Source organism: Cyprinodon variegatus, unplaced genomic scaffold (genome assembly GCF_000732505.1).
Source record: "Cyprinodon variegatus isolate N-32 unplaced genomic scaffold, C_variegatus-1.0 Scaffold514, whole genome shotgun sequence".
NCBI lineage: Eukaryota > Metazoa > Chordata > Actinopteri > Cyprinodontiformes > Cyprinodontidae > Cyprinodon > Cyprinodon variegatus.
In genome coordinates this window covers 581,982-600,352 of record NW_015150967.1, presented here as the reverse complement: position 1 = coordinate 600,352, position 18,371 = coordinate 581,982, and the positions used below count along the sequence as shown (strand labels likewise).

The window sequence follows — 18,371 nt, the reverse complement described above, 5'->3', positions numbered from 1 at the left end:
CAAGAAAGGAAAAGAAAAGGAAAACAACTTTATTGATCTCACAATGGAAAAATTAACTCTCTGCATTTGACCCATCCCTTTGGGGAGCAGTGGTCTGCCATTGTGCGGTGCCCAGCGAGCATTGTAGGTTAAGGGTTTTGCTCAGAGTGCAGGCGTTTGGGATTGAACCAAGTACATGCACACTCCCTTTAGCTGATTCTGAGTTATTTTACAAGCACAAATGAAAATTCTGGTGTCTAGATGTGGATAGTTGTCAGAAACAAACCCAAAAAGACTTTTAGCTGTAACTAAGATTTTCATTCTACAAAGTATGCAAACACAGTATATTTGTATGGATAATGTTGGTACCTACTTCCAAATGTACAAAAAGGGATTCTTAAATTGTATATTTTATATTTAGGAGAAAAGAAACATGAAACAGACAGAGGCAGTTCCAAACTATAAAAGTCCAATATTTAATACTTATTTTAACATTCAATACTGAGATATTTTTCTTCTTAAATGGAGGAAAGGTTTAGCAGATTCTTGCATGTTTTAGTAATATTTCTTCATTTGCATGTCAATAATTTGTCTTCTTTCTATAGGTTCATACACTTGAATTAACATTTTCTGGCAAGATGTGTTATTTCTGTTTTGATATTTTACCGACCAAATATTTAATTAGCACATATATAATGATTCTATACCTGAGGTGGAGAAAATGGTGGTGTGAGTAGATCACAACATTTGTTCATTTCTTATTCATTTAAAATAAACCACATGCTTTAATGTCTAAAATGTTATTTCTGACCTAGTTCATGCCACTTCAGCTTACTTGTAAGAGTGAGTTATTTCACGGTCCAGCAGAACGTTGGTGGCAAGGATGCCTCTTAGAGAGTCCAAAATAAAAGCCTCATTAATGTTGCCGGACACAATGGAGTACTCGATCTCTCCATTCTCACCACTGTCAGCATCAGATGCAAATACCTGGTTTAAATTGAGGAAATATGAAACAAGACTAATCAAACAAACATTACTGGAACTAACTAAAGGATGGCTGATTTGTCCTTACCTGCATGACATAGGTGTTCCGCCCTTGACCTTCCCAAACAGCTGTTCTGTAGCTCCTGAGTTCAAAGAGCGGTGGGTTATCATTGACATCTAGCAGAGTGATGAAGACCCTGCAGTGAGCTGTGTGCAGTCCCGTTTCGGCAAGAACAACCAGCTGAATCTGAGGGCTCACTTCGAAGTCCAGAGAGTTTTCTTTCTGCAATCGGATCTCTCCTAAATCAGGTACAAAAACAGCGATGACCAAAAAGCTGCACTTTAAACAAAATCTATTAAAAAAGCATTAATAAAAAGTAATTCAGAGCTTGCCAAAAATCTATTTAGTACGTAGGGTTACCCACAGACTGTATGTATGTAGATTCATTGTTTTGTCTGTAGTTACATGGTGGTATTTAACTGTGCAGACTATTTAAGTGCATTAATAAAGAAAACCATCACCAGTTTAAGAACCAAACCTTTTAAATGTTTAAATGGGCGAGATATTGGCCTTAATGAAAATGGGCATTAGAAAATCTATCATTGAATGAAGGCCATTAGGGGCTTTTTTATAGTTTGCTACATCTAAACATGAGGAGGAAGATGCATTTGAAATCCTATGCATAGAGTAATTCTAAACACTGCATCTGAAGCTTGAACTAACAATGGACACAATGATATATGATTGTGGCAGTTTCATACAATGGGAAAACTTTTCTTCAACAAAGCTGGTTTGAGGCAATGGTGAGATGGTGAAGCTTAATGTCCAGAAGACAAACCGGTAGAGGCTGGCAAAGATTTGTGACTAGGAGGTGTTTTACCAACAGAACGACTACCTAAAGATACACCCACAGTTGTAACTGATATTCATGTGTTAAAATGATCCAGGTTCCAATTCCAATGAAAACTCAGGGGGAATGTTTGAATTCTAACATTCACAAGCACCCTCCACTTACTCCAACTTAGGGAGTTTTGCAGAGAAGATTTGGCCAAACATATGCAAAACTGTTGGATACAAACCCTTAATATTTTCCTGACTTTTAAAAAAAAGAAAATGTTGAAACCGTGAATCCATTTTCCTCAATCGTGGAAAAGTATTAACAGGAATGTGTTTGATTACCTTACGAACTACACCTAGATTTACAAGTGTAATCGGACAAAATGTTTCAAAAATGTAAAACAGTATGAACAGATGTTATTTAAAGTTAATTAGAATAAAAGCAACAACAGCAGCTTTGAAAGATGAAAAAGGTTTAAAAGCAAGATTTGAATGTGTTTGTTACCTGTGTAATGATTTATGGAGAATATTCCATTCTCGTTGCCACTAAATATTGTGTATTTTATTCTTTGTCTGCTGTTGGTGTCGTCACTGGCCTCCACCTTTGCAATCCAAGTACCTTAAGCAGCAGAAGGTTAAAATTTTTTAGTTTTCTTTGATATTTATAGAAAAGTTTGGGCACCAGAGGGGATAAAAGGTACCTGCTCTGCTGTTCTCTTTGACAGTAGCATTGTACACTTTGTTTGTGAACTGAAGTCCTTCATGATCTCCTTTCAGATGAACCAGAACCAGGCAGGTGGTGGTCAGAGAGGGATGCCCTCGGTCTGAGACCAGGACCTGCAGCTTTCTTCCAGAGAATCCTTCTCTTACTCGCCTTCTCAGTGAAATCTCTCCTGAATCAGTGTTGATGTCAAACAGATTTTCCTCTTCAGATAAACTAAAATGAATCGTCCCATTTTCACCCTGGTCAGCATCTGTTGCTATCACTGTCGTCACTGCCTCATTTGGTTGAGTCCTAGTAGAAATCCATGTGTTAATTGGGTTCTGGTCACAGACTGGCATGTTGTCATTCACATCTTGCACATGAATTTTCAGGGATGCCACAGAGCTCAATGGGCCTTGCGAAGAGGCGTCTGTGGCCATAGCTTTGAGGGTGTATTGATCCTGGTTTTCTCTGTCCAAGGACCTCGTAGTGCGAACAATGCCAGTAAAGGGGTCCACTGAAAAGGCCCCATGGCTGTTGTCCTCTGTCAAGGTGAAGGTCACATCCCCATTGGGCCCCTCATCAGGATCGAAGGCGCTGAGCTGCAGGACCTCAGCTCCTGATGGTAAACCCTCACTGATTACGGCATGATAGTTCTCATAACTGAAGGAGGGGACATTGTCATTCTGGTCCAGAAGAACAAGGTGAAGCTGTGTGGTTGAGCTGAGAGGTGTGGGACCTGAATCTTGAGCCTGAATGGTAAGAGTGTAGTTCTGCATTTCTTCCCGATCCAGAACCTGCAGGGTGCTAACCTCACCAGTTTTACTGTTGATGGTAAATCTATCCCTGTAGTCCTCACCTAAAAAAAAAAAAAAAAAAAAATACACATATATATATATATATATAGGAGCTAAATACAGCACAATTCTTTAGGAAAAACTTTTCACAGCCAGAAAACATTTTATGATGAGAAGTAGGTGCTGCTTTCCAACAACCTTAGACAAAAAGTGAAGGATACAGTGGAATGGCTTATATCAAAGTAGTGGTAATGCGGTAGAGTGAGCTGGTCAAAGCTGAACTTTATCCAATTGAAAGCTGTGCAAAAACTTGATATTGATGTTCACATATGTTTTCTCCTGAGCTCTTGGTGTTTTGCTTCAAAATTTGCTTAGTTAAGTCTCTGGTATGTACAAATGGTACAATAAAACCCACTCCTTTTATTCATAAAAACTAACAGTACAGTATTATTATCAGCTTTATGATCAAGTTGAAACATGTGTGTTTGCTACCTAAAATAGAGTAATGTATGGTGCCATTCTCTCCGTGATCTGGGTCAGAGGCGAGAGCTGCATGTATAACTCCAGGAGAAAGATTTTCTGGCAAGCTGATCTGGAACATTGGCTGCATGAACTCTGGAGGGTTGTCGTTCTCATCCAGGACTGAACACAGGACCGTTGCCATCCCTGACAGAGGGCGAGGGCCGCTGTCACGAGCCTGGACTGCAGACAGGAAGAATAAATTAACACACACTTTTTTACAAGGGAAACTTTAACAGTTCACCAAACAACTGACAGAATGTTCAACTTGGTATTCAGTGTAAAATACTGTTTGTCTTTGCCAACCAAGATATTAAGTGTTTATCTTTAACAGAATTTATGGAAACAATAGCAAAAAATATGTATCAGGACAGCTTTTCATAGCCTAAAATAACTTTTTCTCTGAATATTTTTCCTGCTGAGATAATTGTCACCATACATTTTGGTATTTCCCGACAAAAATTCCTGTGTGATTTTGGCACAACTTCAGCACATTTAGTGTTTCCTGTCATTAGATTTTATTATTGGATTTAATTGTTCATCCTACTGGTGACTGTACAAATATTGTTATAAAACATCTGAAAACGTTTTTAAATCTCTAACAACCTCTGGATGGGGTGAAGGTAATTACCACTTGAACCCACATGAGACTAAAAGCAAACAAGAGGCTGGAGGTTCTGTGGTGTAGTTGGCCATGGCTGGATCTACAGTATACAGTTCAACACCTTTAAAGTTCCTTTATTATAAACCAGCCTGTAGCATCGGTTTACCCTCTTGTAGAGGGGCGTCTTTACTGTGGTATGAAAAGGGGTTAAAAATGAGAAACAGATACAAACACGTTGACAGTAACACATCATTTAAAGGATAATGCACGCATAACGTAATAGTAACATTTCAGTCAAAGAACTTTACTCATGAGCAGTGTTGATTCTCAGGCAAAGGGCTAACTCTCTTCTTCTCGAATCTTTAAGATAAGCTCCTCAGTGTTTGAAAAGAGTAGAGTGCTGTACCTCTGAGGATAAAATGTTGCTCCTTTTCTCTGTCAAGGTGGGACGTAGTGGTGATCAGACCGGTATGTGGGTTGATGCTAAAGAACTCGTAGCCAGGGCCTGGCAGGAGACTATACCACACCACAGCATTGTCTTCTGGATGAAGGATACAGGATTTTAAACAGCTTTGTCTTTAGCAATAGACCGATGAATGGCTTAAATCAATCAAGATGCTTGTGTGTCTTATCCCTTGTAGAGACCTCAAGTATGTTTTATTCTAAAGCAGCTCTTTCTTAAAATCAAAGATCTTGCAGACGTTTTCTTTAAAAATTTTCGCAGCTTTTTCTCTCATTTACTTTCTTTTTGTTTATATAGTTGCTTAACACTGCAATAGAATAATTATATTTAATTAGGGTTAACCTAAACTTAAATAGTGAAGAGGGGTCTGTCTGTGTAGAACTGCTTCAGACATCAGACATGGTGCAGAGACTTAGGAGACCATCACAGGCATCAATAATCAAATAAGGTTGTGGGAGGTTAGCCAGAACTTTGGGCAGAGTGAATCTGCGGAGACACGTGAAAAAAAAAAACAGCTCCTATTGGCACAGATGGTTTGGATTACAGCAATCATCATGAGAGAGGACCTTTGGGGTCTCCCAGAGGAGCAGTGTGCTTGCTGTTCTTGGACAATTCTCACTCACAGGAATGTTAGTTCAAGTCAACCCCTCCCCACCTTCTGAACCCTCTGCTGCACAACCTCCAACTTCAACATTTAAAAAGACTCCAACTGTCAAAGTGATGAGACAGAATGGGAATCTGGAGAATGGCTTCACAACATGTTCAAATAAACTGGACTGAAGCGCTGAAAAAACGACTAAAAATAAAGTAAATGTGAATTAGATTAATACGGTGTAAAATAAGCGTTGGTGTTGAAAGTTAACCTGATTAAAGGACATATAGAGAAATCTCTTGATAAATTTCAACTTAAAAAGAAATACTTAAAATTAAGCAAACCATTACTAAAATGCTTTTATGCTGATTAGTCAATCCGACTTAATACCATAATAGAAAACTTTATAACATTTTAAAATACTAAACAGAATAAAAATAGTAAAATATATGTGTTAAGCTACTAATATGTTAGAGGGGATTAGATTTTTGAGTGTTATGAGTCAATCTAAACTTTTGGCTGTAAGGCTTCAGGTTACCAAGCAGCTGCTGCCATCTAGCGACCTTCCAGAAGTACTGCAATTTCCATTCAGAAAACTTTTTAACATCCGCTTTGGAATGATACATGTATTAAAATATTAATTATAATATATATGTTTGATATGTGAATAAACTATTCTCTTTTAACAAAGTACATGAGAAAAAACTGTACATATTAGACGTTTAAGGATTTGTATTTCTGCTATTATATCGTTTACTAAACTTCAGGTTTAAATACTAAAAAAACTGTGGATGACAGTTTTACAAGTAGAAAAAATGAAATTAGATTCCTAAATTGAAAACCAAACTGGGTAATTTCCTCAAGAAAATGTATTTCTCCTTTTATTTTTTCTGACACCAATGAAAGTAAATAGGAATTAAAATGGGAAACATTTTTCTTTCTTTGGACATTTCTGCAAGTAAACAGTTTAAAATAATCTCAAGTGTGCTGATTTGTTTTTTATTCACATACACAATTCTATACTGCCACACTGGCTCTAAACCTGGACATAACCTTGTTTAAAAATTCTATTCACATATAAAATATACTTAAAAGAAAAAGTAATAAATCTGGCCCTGTTAGAAATATAACGTTCATAGGCAATAACATCCTGCAATAGTGAGATCATTAAATGATCCTCAATTTTCCCTGGTTGAATGGACTTATGTCAAATTTATGTCAAAATTGTCACTAATGTCCAGCAGCAAGATTGGAGAACTATTAGTGAAATATTAATAGTTTACAAAGAGAAAACTTTATATCAATATGTTATAATCATTACCTGAATCCATATCAGAGGCTGAAACTCTGAATACAGGCTCCCCAGGGTCTTTATTTTCCACCACACTGGTAATATAGGTGGCCTGACTGAAGACTGGGGGCTGATCATTAACATCTCTCACCTCCACTGTCAGAGTCTGGGTGGAGGACAAAGACGGGATGCCCTGATCAGAAGCCCTGACAATTAGACGGTGGAAACGCTGCGTCTCATAGTCCAAAGGAGCAGAGAGAAACAAGAGGCCTAAAGATAATAAGAAAAACAAGTTAAAACCCTGTAGGAGTGATAATATTTAGGGAGTAAAGTCATAATTTTGCAAAGTATTCATATGTTTTCATTCAGAAGAATTAAAACACAACTAAAAAAACTTTATTCTATAGGGTCTGTTTAAAAGAAGGGTAATATCTAAAGTCAGCATTTGTAGGACTATAATTAACTGCATATAACATGCAGATTTTAGAAAGTAACCTTTCAGCTATTGTTAATTCTGTTTTTTTTTATACATTTTCATTTTAAAAATGTATATAACTCAGATTAGATGGAGATAATCTGTTAACAATAATGAGCCATTCTTGCTACAGCCTGTAAAGTCTGTTTAGGTTTGACTTCGACTAGTCTATTCTAACACATGACTATGTTTTGATGTAAACCGTTCTATTGTTGCTCTAACTGTGTGTTTTGACTAATGTCCAGCTACATTTAGACATGTCCTTGGTTCAAAACACCTTAATCAGATAAGGTGCAATTGCCTCCTCAGCACTCAATCAGGTTCTACAGATTCCTGGTTTTGACATTATTAAAATGCTCAGTTCACGGACCCGTAAATTAAAGTCAAACCTACATCCCAGTCTCAAGTATTTTCTGTTTTTTCTTCAAGCATAAATATCTATTTATCACAATAATTCTACCACTTGGGTCCATCTAAGTCATTCCTTCTTTTAAATAATTGCTTTGACCAAAAACAAACAAACCAGTTTTCTCCTCCAGTGTGAAGAACCTTCTCTTGTTTCCAGCCATTATGGAGTAGGAGACCATTCCGTTTTCACCTTGATCACCATCTACAGCCAGAAAATGGTGAAGCAAACTCCCCACCTCTGTATCCTCCATCAGCTGGACTGAGTCAGTGGACACGAACACAGGCCGGTTATCATTTACATCCAGCAGGAAGAGCTGAACCGTCACTGATGTCTGTTTACGCTCCTCTATTGCCTCTGCCTGGTCTGTGGCGGTTACTGTGAAAACAAAAGTCGGAGTGCTCTCGCGGTCTAAAGGTGCTGCAACTGTCATTGCGCCTGTATATGGGTTAATTTGAAAAGGGAAGTGTGGGGGTGACCCACTGACTTCGGGGTCAAAGGTCAGAGTGTAACGAAGGTCACTGTTTGGGAAAGTCCCATCAGCATCTCTGGCATGGAAAGCAAAGGCCAGAAATCCCACTGCTGCATCTTCCCTCAGACCAAACATCAGGAGTTTATCAGGGAACCAAGGTGTGTTGTCGTTCACGTCCTCCACCACCACGCTCACCAACACTGAGGCATTTACACTAACAGATGGGCCGACATCTTCAGCTCGAACCACCAGGAAGTACTGTCTGGCAGACTCATAATCCAGCGGCTGGTTGACGAAGACATCCCCAGACGTGCTGTCTATTCCAAAGTGAATACTCCCATCTCCCTCTGTGATGGTGTACTGAAATCCGCTTTTATCTGAAACACTAACAGATCCAATGACAGTTCCAGGCTCGGCGTCCTCCCTCACTGAGAAATACCTCAGTGCTTGGTGCTCTAAGCGACCATGCTGATCCTCCAATCCATAAACCTACAAGAAAAAAGCACAAATAAAATACATTTTTTTCTAGCGAGCAAAACATAATAAAAAAAACATGAAAACTTAAAAGAAAACAATTACTTTTTCCTAAACTTGCTCCTTTCGTATTTTGTACAGTATATGTTAATTGATTTAGTTTGCTTTTTTGTAAAACACCAGCATAAAATATTCTAGATTTCTTTGTCTAAAAAACTGAGTTGTAGACAAAAAACTGAATATTTACTGATGATTTTAAAAAAGGTTTTTAAGACCCAAAAATCTACAAAATGAGGTTAGTCTGTGTTAAACCCTCTTTACTCTCAACATCCATACTAAAATTTAGTGTAACTAAGTGCATTTGAGATTCAAGACTCAGTGTGAATGCAGCTGAGAATGAAAAGTCTTGTTGATAATTTACAAGAAAGCTCACAGGAGAGACAGAGAACATGTAGAAGTAATTCTGTACAGATTATGCAAAACGCCACACCACAGAACTCCTACTTAAAAACATGGTTGTAACATTATGTTGACTAAATTAGTTGATTGTGAGATGGATGTAGTTAAAAGCAGAGCATTTTCCTTGAAGAAAATGTCTCAGTAGTTCAACTTCCAGCAGGACAGTGACCTTAAACCTACAATAAGAGCTGCAATGGAAATTTTTTGTATCAAATATACTATCATGCTAGAATGATCAGCTTTCAGTCCAGACCTAAATCCTAAATGTCGCTTATCAGATCTTATTTAGCTGCTATGGAAATAACAGGAAAGGGAAAACAACAGACTGCAAAGGCTGAGTTGAAAGCAGAGGACACATTTTCCCACTGTGGGACTGTAAAGGGGTCATTTCTTTCTTTTCCCTTATCAAAGACACTTGACTTGCCCACTAGAGATGTCAGAAATATTTAAACAACATGCCTAACGTTCACTTTTAAATAATTACTACTAAGTGTGTGTCTGTCAAATAGAACCTGCATAAAATCATCTGGTTGTAACTTAACACAATCTGACAGACAATTTGCAAGGTACTGAAAATAGCCATAACCAAAAATCTAAACCTTGATGAATGGATGTTACCTGTATATGAACCACAGCAGTATCCTCCAGAGATGGGGCTCCGCCGTCCCTGGCAGTTATTTTCAGTGTGTAAAAGGGTTCAGTTCCCTGACTGAAAAACTGCGTAGTTCTTATGTCTCCACTTTTACCGTCAATCTCAAAGTGTTTGAGAGAATCTTCTTCCTCCGATCCAACTAAGAGCAGTAGAAGACAATAACATTCAGGTCCTTAGTGACGGTATTTAAGGTAAGGGAACACATATACAACTCACGGATTACTAGTGTATGAGTAACTGTTCCGTTCTCTCCAGCATCCAAGTCTTTGGCAAACATATTGGCCACTAAGAATCCTGCAGGTATGCCGGCCCATATCTGCAAAGAAGACCATATTAAAACTGAATACAATCATTTTAATTCAATAAATGCATCATAAGGTCATTCTCCCCAGTAAGCGAATTTCCGCTTTTTCTTTACAACTATAAAGGACCTTGAAGACATTACCAAAGGATGGACTTTAAAAGAACTTTAATTTAATGGACAATCAAATAATTAGTATTAATATTAGAGGCTGAGAAAATAGGAAATACAAATGATTTTTAGTACACATAAACAAGTAAGACTCAAATAATTTATAATTATATCCAAAATACTGGTAAACTCAATAAAATAAAATATTAGAGGATAAAACTAGTTATTATTGTTAAATGTGTACGGTGCTAACAGATAAAAGAGCTCTGAAGTACGTTGCCCTACATTAAAAGTAAATCAAAAGGAAATGTTATAACAAGATCATTAGTAGTTTGATTAAGACCATAAGTAATAAAAGAAATAAAGAAGGCACGTGCCAAATGAATTAATTGAAATATAGAAATAAACTATGGCAGTTCATATTTTTGTCAACAAGAACTTCTTACAGGAATGTTTAGCTCTTTGCTTGAAGGCAGATGATTAAACTGTGGAGAGTTGTCGTTGATATCAGTGACCAGGACATGAATGCTGGCGGTGGCATTGAGACGAGGGTGACCCTGATCTGTCACCATCACCGTCAGGCTGTGCTGGCTGTGCTGCTCCCGGTCCAGTGCCACCCAGTTGATGATTTCACCTATAAGGGATGAGAGAATAGTGGTTAGTGGAGAGAGGTGTCATGGAAGTACAACATGGCGTTGGTAATTAAACTTTTGTTTACCTGTTTTACTATTAATGCGGAAGTATTTGCCATCTGACAGAAGGATGTATGACAGTTGGCTGTTTTTCCCAGAGTCCTCATCCTTGGCCCTGACTGTTCCCACTAAGCCTTGTGGAGATGTCCCCTCTGATACAGTGAAGTGGTAAACATCGCTAACAAACACAGGGGGATTGTCATTGATGTCTAGTACCAGTGCAATCACAGTTGCTGTTGCCGTGATATTTGCCAATGAGGCCTCTGTGTAGGTGGACAACACATGAAAGCAATATCTTGACTCTGTTTCATAGTCTAGATTGCTGGAGAGATACAACCATCCTGTCTTTGGGTGAATGCGAAAAGGAGGGGGAGGGGACCCAGCTTCTGCTTCTAAGGAGTAAGTGAGGTCTGAGTGTGAAGAGCGAGATCCTCGAGTGCGGTGCGCCCTCACCTGGATGATGCGAGAGTCTTTGCGATAGCCTTCGCCTATCTCCACCTGGTAGACCAGAGTTTCAAAGGCCAGGCTTTCATCTGCAGCTGTTTGGTCAATGTTGACTGTGAGGGCAAATGTAGAGCTCAGAGGAGGATCTCCTTCATCCTCAGCCACAATATCTAGGTTGTAGCTTTTTTGACGGCTGACTTGCAAATTCTTATTAAGTCTAAGTGTTCCAAGGTTGAGGTCAATGGAGAACACTTCGCTTCTGCTATTTTTTAGATGATACTTTACCACAGCGTTGGTACCACTGTCATAGTCATGTGCATGAGCAATAAACAGCACTGTCCCAGGCCGAGTAGTAAGAGACACCATGATGGCATCTCTTCGTTTAGGGAACACCGGGGCATTGTCATTGACATCGTTAATGGTAATGTTGACTTGGGTAGTGCCGTAAATTGGAGATTTGTCAGTATATGACTGAAGAAAGAGCAAGGCATATTGCTGAGACTCATGGTCAAGAGGTTTAATGGTACTGATAATACCCGACTTTGGATGTACAGAAAACCAATGGTGAGGGTCCCCGGAAGAGATTCGGTAAGAAACAGACTCTGCAGCATCTGTAAAAACAAACAAAAAAGGTTTTAAAATATGTACTTTTTTTATTTAGTCCCTTTTACAGTATTTTGATCAACAATCACAAACAATGATAGATCAGTTTATCCAACAAATTTATTTACAGTTCTTCTCATGCCACTAATCTCTGATCTAGTAACAAGTATAAAAAGGCACCTAGGAAATTAAGGGTTTCATTTGGGTTTTAAAAAGTGTGCAAAAAGGTTTTTGAAGGTTTCTTTACAAACAGACTGTCACAAAGACACAATTTGTTCAAATAAGATAATTGTAAAAAGTATAACTAAATCAAGTACAACTAATGAGAAAGTAAATAAAAAAAAGAAATCCAAGTGCAAAAAGACTTTGAAAAAACAGTTAAAAGCCTGGTGATCTAGACTGCTTTGAAGCAACTTATAAATAAAAAATATTATTTTTTACAGAGAACCGTATGCCAAAAGTTTTTGGTTTTATCCTATAGTTTATGGCTGCCTTTAATTATTAAATCTAGTCATGGATTTAAACTAACACACCTGCAATTCCTTACCCCTACAACTCTACCAAAATACAATAGTTAGAATTAACAATATGATTGCATGCCCACAATGACAACATAAAAGGCAAATGCAGCCACATAAGGAACAAATTGTCATGCACTTATTTTGAAACATTTCTATTAGCACCTGTACAGTAGCTCATCTTTTGGATCAGTCTTAAAGGGCCAGCCTTCAGTACTTTTGGGCCTGTATAAGGCTTGGCAGCAGTACCAGAGATACACCTAACCAGTTGCCATCCAGCCATCGTGCTTTGGCCGTTGTACAACTTGCTTAGATCCGTGGATTTACCCATTTTCTTTACATCTAACACATCAACTTTGTGGACAAGATATTGGCTAAAAATCTATCTCCTCCACTAACAGGTGCCCTGCTGAAGACATAACTGCTACTACTGTAGTCATAATGTTTTAGGGATAACTTTCCAGGTTTATTTGTGTTTCTATGATCATAATACATAAGAAGTTCTGTTCTGGTCAGTATGGTGTTCGTTCACTCAATGTATGACTTTTATAGGCCATATATTGTTAACTATTACTAACTATTACTAATTAACTTTAAGATTTAGCCTATTTTGTGAGCCACAGCTGCACACCTGTATGTTTTCATTTAGAGATCATCAACAAATGGCAATATTTAAATGTATCATGAAAACTTTATATTATCATGAGAAAATGCCACAAAAGCCCCACAAACAATGCAGAGATTTCTGATTGGTGTCAATCTGACAGCGTTTCTTTCAGGTAATATTGTTAAGAGACAGAGAGTGTACATTTCAAAGGTCAAATAGATATCTAGCTGTTGTACACAGGTGCACACACACACACACCCACATCCACACCCATCCACACTTATACACAGACACACAGTACATTAATTACATTAAAGGTCAGAAGATTCCAATAATCCCAATAATCTCCTCAGTGTCCATGTTGCACCTCAACACGGAATACAAGCCACTGAAACAAGCAAAGAGCTTAATGTTGGCCCACCCCTGCTGTTTTCATTTTGAACTGAAGAGTTAGTCTTTGAGTTCATTAGCCAGCCTTAAATGACTGTCTAGTGGGGGTAGCTATTTAACTGCGAACGCTCAGCAATAGCTGCTGAGAAACCATCAGGAAATTATACTCAAAACATGGGTAGCCTTAAATTTCTTAAGGACCAATAAATGCTGTATAATAAAATATACAGTATAATTCTTCCACCAACAACAGAAGACCTGGTGGAAGTGTCTAGGTAGAGAAGTTTGTGTGTCTCCTCTCAGAGTCTGTAGACCAAAACAAAATGTGTGACAAGCAATGCCTCTCTCTATCTCCACTCCAGCGGTATCTCAGCCCTGACCCCCCAACTTCTTACCTGTCATGTTGTATGTGCATATTTGGAAATACACAGCAAAACAGCATTAACTTTTGGAGGAACATGTCTAGTGAAGAAGTAAAGTAACTAATAACTTTATAATGCTGTGAGCAAGAAAACTTCAACTTTCAACATTTCTACGCTATATTAACCCCATGCTATGCTGTTCTCTCTGAGCAGGGAGGGGCTATCAGGAGAAGCTAGTCACATGGACTTACATGAATGTATGGCCTGCACTGGATGGTAAACATGAGACTGCAGTCGAGCGCAGAGAGATAGTGTGTGAATGTCATACCATATTCCATCTATGAAGATATCGGTAGTTCTTCACATCACTTATTTAAGTTTCTTCTGTCAAACATAAGGAATTATTGTTTACTGCTTCTTTAATAGGTTTGCACCTATGATAGTGCTGGTATGCACATTTAAAACATACTGTCTCAAAAAACCTTTTTAATGACAAAGCGGTTGTGCTTGGCTTGTGGTAGATACTGACCATGTCTGTTGTATTTACTGTATACCAGCAGTGTCAGATTGGTGAAGGAAATAACTCTACAGGCAATTCAATTCTGTCATCCAGAATGTCTGTTCCAAGTGAAATTTGAGTTACTCTACCTGATTATGAAAATTTACCGTCTGTTTTGTTGTTTGTAATTTAGGTAAAGATGCACTCACCGGTTGGGTTACTGGCCTTCACAGTTCCCACAGATGTTCCCACTGGTGCATCTTCAGGAACTGTAAATGTGTAGCGCAGCCTCTGAAACACAGCTGGAGCCTGAGCACTTTGCAGAACATTGATAGTGACTTCTGCAGGTTTGGCTGAAGTTAAGCCACCTTCATCCTGTGCTGTTATGAGGAGCTTCATGCTGGCTGCACCCAAGTAAGTCAGAGAAGTGTTCAAAAAGAGCATCCCTGTAATAGAATAAAGAATAAAAATCTGATTTATTTGTTGTTGGAGGTTTGATTTTTATTTTCAAAATTACTATAACTGGAAATCTGAAAAAAACATATGGACTTAACATAAATTGATTTCAGTGTTGTTTTTAATTCTTTAATTTGAAAAAAAAAAAAAAAAACTGCAGTGAAAACAACTGCTATAGGTTCGGGAAAAGGATTCATTTTCAGTTGCTTAAAAGCCTATTTAGCACAAGATAATACCATATTTATTTTCATTCTAGAAATTTTATGTTTTTTTTCGGAGTTGTACAGCAGTTGTGGACAAATCTGGTTTAACACTTGCTGTAATCCAAAGCTTCTAATCTTGGTGCTCCACCCCTGCTGAGTAGTGACACTTGGAATCTTATCATGGGGGTTTAGATCAGTTAACTTGGTGTTTATCCCTGAAAACAACTGCCACCCAAGTTGGTTACTTAAAACAAGTGAATCTATGTGAAAAATCAAATTTAAAAGCCATGCAGACTAATGTTTAAATCCTATCATAAAAAGAAGCATAAACACAATATTCACAACAAAAGCTGTACCAACTCTTAAGTGAGAAAATTTATTTTTAAACACCTTTAAAATGTAATCAAAATGCACAATAAACAACATCAAATCATCGAGTAAACATAACAAGTTTCTATCCAATATGTTATAAAACTAAGACAGTCATAATTGAGTAACAGTTTAATCATTGCCAGAACTGCATTTAGTGAAAATAAGTGAAAAGCACACTAAAGGCATCTATTCAATTAAAGCTGTTTTTACAAGCAATAAGCAAACAAAACAAAATAGATGCTAAAAATCCTAGCTTGTTAATTCAAGGCTAAGAAAAGAAAAAGTCTTGAATTAAATATTAACCAGTCTGATGACCAAATAAAAATATGTGTATCCTTTTTTTTAACAGTTTGGAGAAAAAACATATGGAATAATAAAATCAAAATCAAAGCATGTATATCTTTTTCCAATTTTACTTGTAACCCTAAAGCATATTTAAGCCCCTCAGCCGAGTCAAAGTCTCTAAGTAGAGATTAATTCATTCATACAAACAACATCACAAGACAAAAAAAAAGAGATTCAGAGTCCATTAGTTCTGGTTCCATCTCGTCTTTGAGGCACGTCCACATTTTGGTAAGACTGCTGCAGAGGCTCTGAGTGGTTAAGCAACAAAAGGAGCCAGCTAATTATGTGAGCTCAAATATATTTACAGGCGACTACAAGGCAGAATACAATCCAGTAAGGAAAACTAATAGCTAAACAACTTAAAAGTTGCATCTGTTTTCAACTTGTATAGAAACAGTTATGGTCTGCCCTTATATAGCACCTTTCTATATCAGGGGAGTACAAAGCACTTTAATTAGATTGTCATTCCCCCATTAACACACTTATAGTGGCAGGCTACACTGTAGCCACAGTTGCCCTGGGGCTCACTGACGGAAGCAAGGCTGCCGTAAAGAGGCGCCATGGAGCCCTCTGACCAGCATTTGTAGGAAATGCAGGTGAAGTGTCTTGCCCAAGATCACAACAGCAAAGACTACATAAGTTCAAACCGAATGACTGTCCAGCTGCACAGTGAACTCTTGCATCCAACCACACTGTCTAATATAAAAGAGTTTACTATGATCCTTCTGAGACACAGAACAAAAATTCCAATGAGTGTTGGTCATTTGAAATATAGTAAATTATGAAATCCTCACACCGAATACTATGATTCTCACACAATGTATAAAATACATTTTTTCTGAAACTTATATATTATTTCCCTCTCTTAATAATTTTGGTTTCATCTCTAGTTTTATTCGGTTTCTACATAGTCTAAATAGCCTGAATACCTTAGCATTACCGCATACTGTGCCACAGAGCACAGTATGCGGTAATGCATACAGAGACCAAGAGATGCTTGGTCACAAAAACATCCATACTCCAATATTATAGTAGTGATGCTCAGGAACCAAAAATGCTATTAGAAAAACGACCTACAGGTTTCTTGGGTTCAAGTAGAAGACTGCATAACCATTATGTTGTTAAATCATGGGACACTGCTTAAGATTAGTAAAACAATAAATAGTAAAAAGCAAGCCCAAGAAAAAATTGATCATGTAGTAAAGATGATGAACGCAAACGATGTCAAGAAATTTTTAAAGTGTACATTAAACTCTCTGAAGTACATGACCAACAGAGTAGGAAGAGAATATTTTATAAAAAGACATTTCCAGATTTTTAAACAAAATCTACTACAACCACCAATTTTAATTATGAGTTTCCATTGTCATTCCACTGTCACTGGAAGACCATTTTGACATTGAGATCTGCAGTTTCCTCCAAATGATTTTTTTCTGAGCCTGATGCAATTTTATTTTTCTTTTCTTTTGTTGTAATGGTTTCACAAGACCAACAAAAGTTATGTTCTTGTGGATTTTTGTAGGACTTGACATAAAAACAGGTATTATGCCTTGTAGTTCCAACAACAGCATTTTTAAATAAAAAAAGAACGAAAAGCTGAAAGTTAAATAACCCAGCTAACATCAGCACACAGGCTACATAAGGTTTTTCCCTTAGGTGGATGAGCCTAGGCCCTAGGCTTCTTGTATGGCACTCACTTAATACTAAATACATGTTAGCAAAACCAGTTGGGGACACAGGTTCTATGAGCGGTCTTAAAGGGATAAAGTCAATTCAAGTGGTAGAAAGATGGATTACACTTAGTAGCAAAGGTTTACCAATATAAAGCCACTTAGGTATTTATGGTGGGGATAATATGAACTACATTACCTACAGTAGGGCTCAATTTACATGTTTCTAACCAATGGGCCAAAACATCTGCAGAGATACAATTTGTTCTTAAACAGCATTAATATACCCTACCTGTTTGATAATCCAGTGTGAATAAACTAGACATGTCTCCTGGTTTAATTTTGTAGGTTATCTGGCCAAACCTCCCGGAGTCTCGGTCTGTAGCAATAACGTTAAGAATTTCGGTACCAGGTGGTGCATGGCTGCTGACGCTCACGGTGTACTCTTCAGGGCTGAACACTGGAGGGTTGTCGTTTAAATCTTGTATTTCAATGTGCACATATGTCTGAGCACTTAGACCTCCCTAAATGAGAGAGCGAAAAAGCAGTTATGAGGAAACTGATCATTAAAAATTAAAGAAAGCTTATATATCATCTCATGATTATAGTGTAAAGTCAACTTACTGGATCTTCTGCTTTGATCAGAATGTCATGGAAAGCTGGCCCAATATCTCTATCAATGTCCTTGGACACACACAGCTCTCCTGAGTGTGGATGGATGTGGAACACAGGATGTTTTTCCTGGCTGTCAAAGCCATCAGACAAAGAGTAGAGTAGAGCACCAAACTCAGGGCTATCTTCGTCAGTAGCCACAACCTAACACAAAGGCAAGCAAAATCGTCTGTTGTTTATTCATATATTTTTCTGACTACTTACTATTTATATAAAATATATTTGTGTGGGTCCACTTAACTCCTCCTGGACTTCTCCCTGGTGAGGTGTTCAAGGCACGTCTCACCAGGAGGAGGCCCAGGGGGAGACCCAGAACACGCTGGAGGGGCTATGTTTCTCAGCTGGCCTGGGAGCGCCTTGGGGTTCCCCTGGAGGAACTGGCCCAAGTGGCTTGGGAGAGGAAGTCTGAGCCTCCCAA

At 38.0% G+C, this 18,371-nt stretch overlaps 1 protein-coding gene across 1 annotated transcript in view; it reads right to left on the bottom strand.

Moving 5' to 3' along the window:
- Window positions 1-18,371, bottom strand: part of dchs2 (dachsous cadherin-related 2) — a 31,626-nt gene that overhangs the window by 7,978 nt on the left and 5,277 nt on the right. Inside the window, exons 2-16 of the mRNA XM_015390802.1 lie at window positions 17,906-18,097; window positions 17,574-17,805; window positions 14,445-14,681; window positions 10,839-11,867; window positions 10,567-10,754; window positions 9,925-10,024; window positions 9,675-9,847; window positions 7,769-8,612; window positions 6,801-7,040; window positions 4,831-4,965; window positions 3,794-4,003; window positions 2,503-3,363; window positions 2,307-2,420; window positions 1,052-1,263; window positions 815-966 (exon numbers count right to left, since the gene is read on the bottom strand). Coding sequence (XP_015246288.1) covers window positions 815-966; window positions 1,052-1,263; window positions 2,307-2,420; window positions 2,503-3,363; window positions 3,794-4,003; window positions 4,831-4,965; window positions 6,801-7,040; window positions 7,769-8,612; window positions 9,675-9,847; window positions 9,925-10,024; window positions 10,567-10,754; window positions 10,839-11,867; window positions 14,445-14,681; window positions 17,574-17,805; window positions 17,906-18,097 — 4,919 coding nt within the window. The remainder of the gene's footprint in view (window positions 1-814; window positions 967-1,051; window positions 1,264-2,306; window positions 2,421-2,502; window positions 3,364-3,793; window positions 4,004-4,830; window positions 4,966-6,800; window positions 7,041-7,768; window positions 8,613-9,674; window positions 9,848-9,924; window positions 10,025-10,566; window positions 10,755-10,838; window positions 11,868-14,444; window positions 14,682-17,573; window positions 17,806-17,905; window positions 18,098-18,371) is intronic.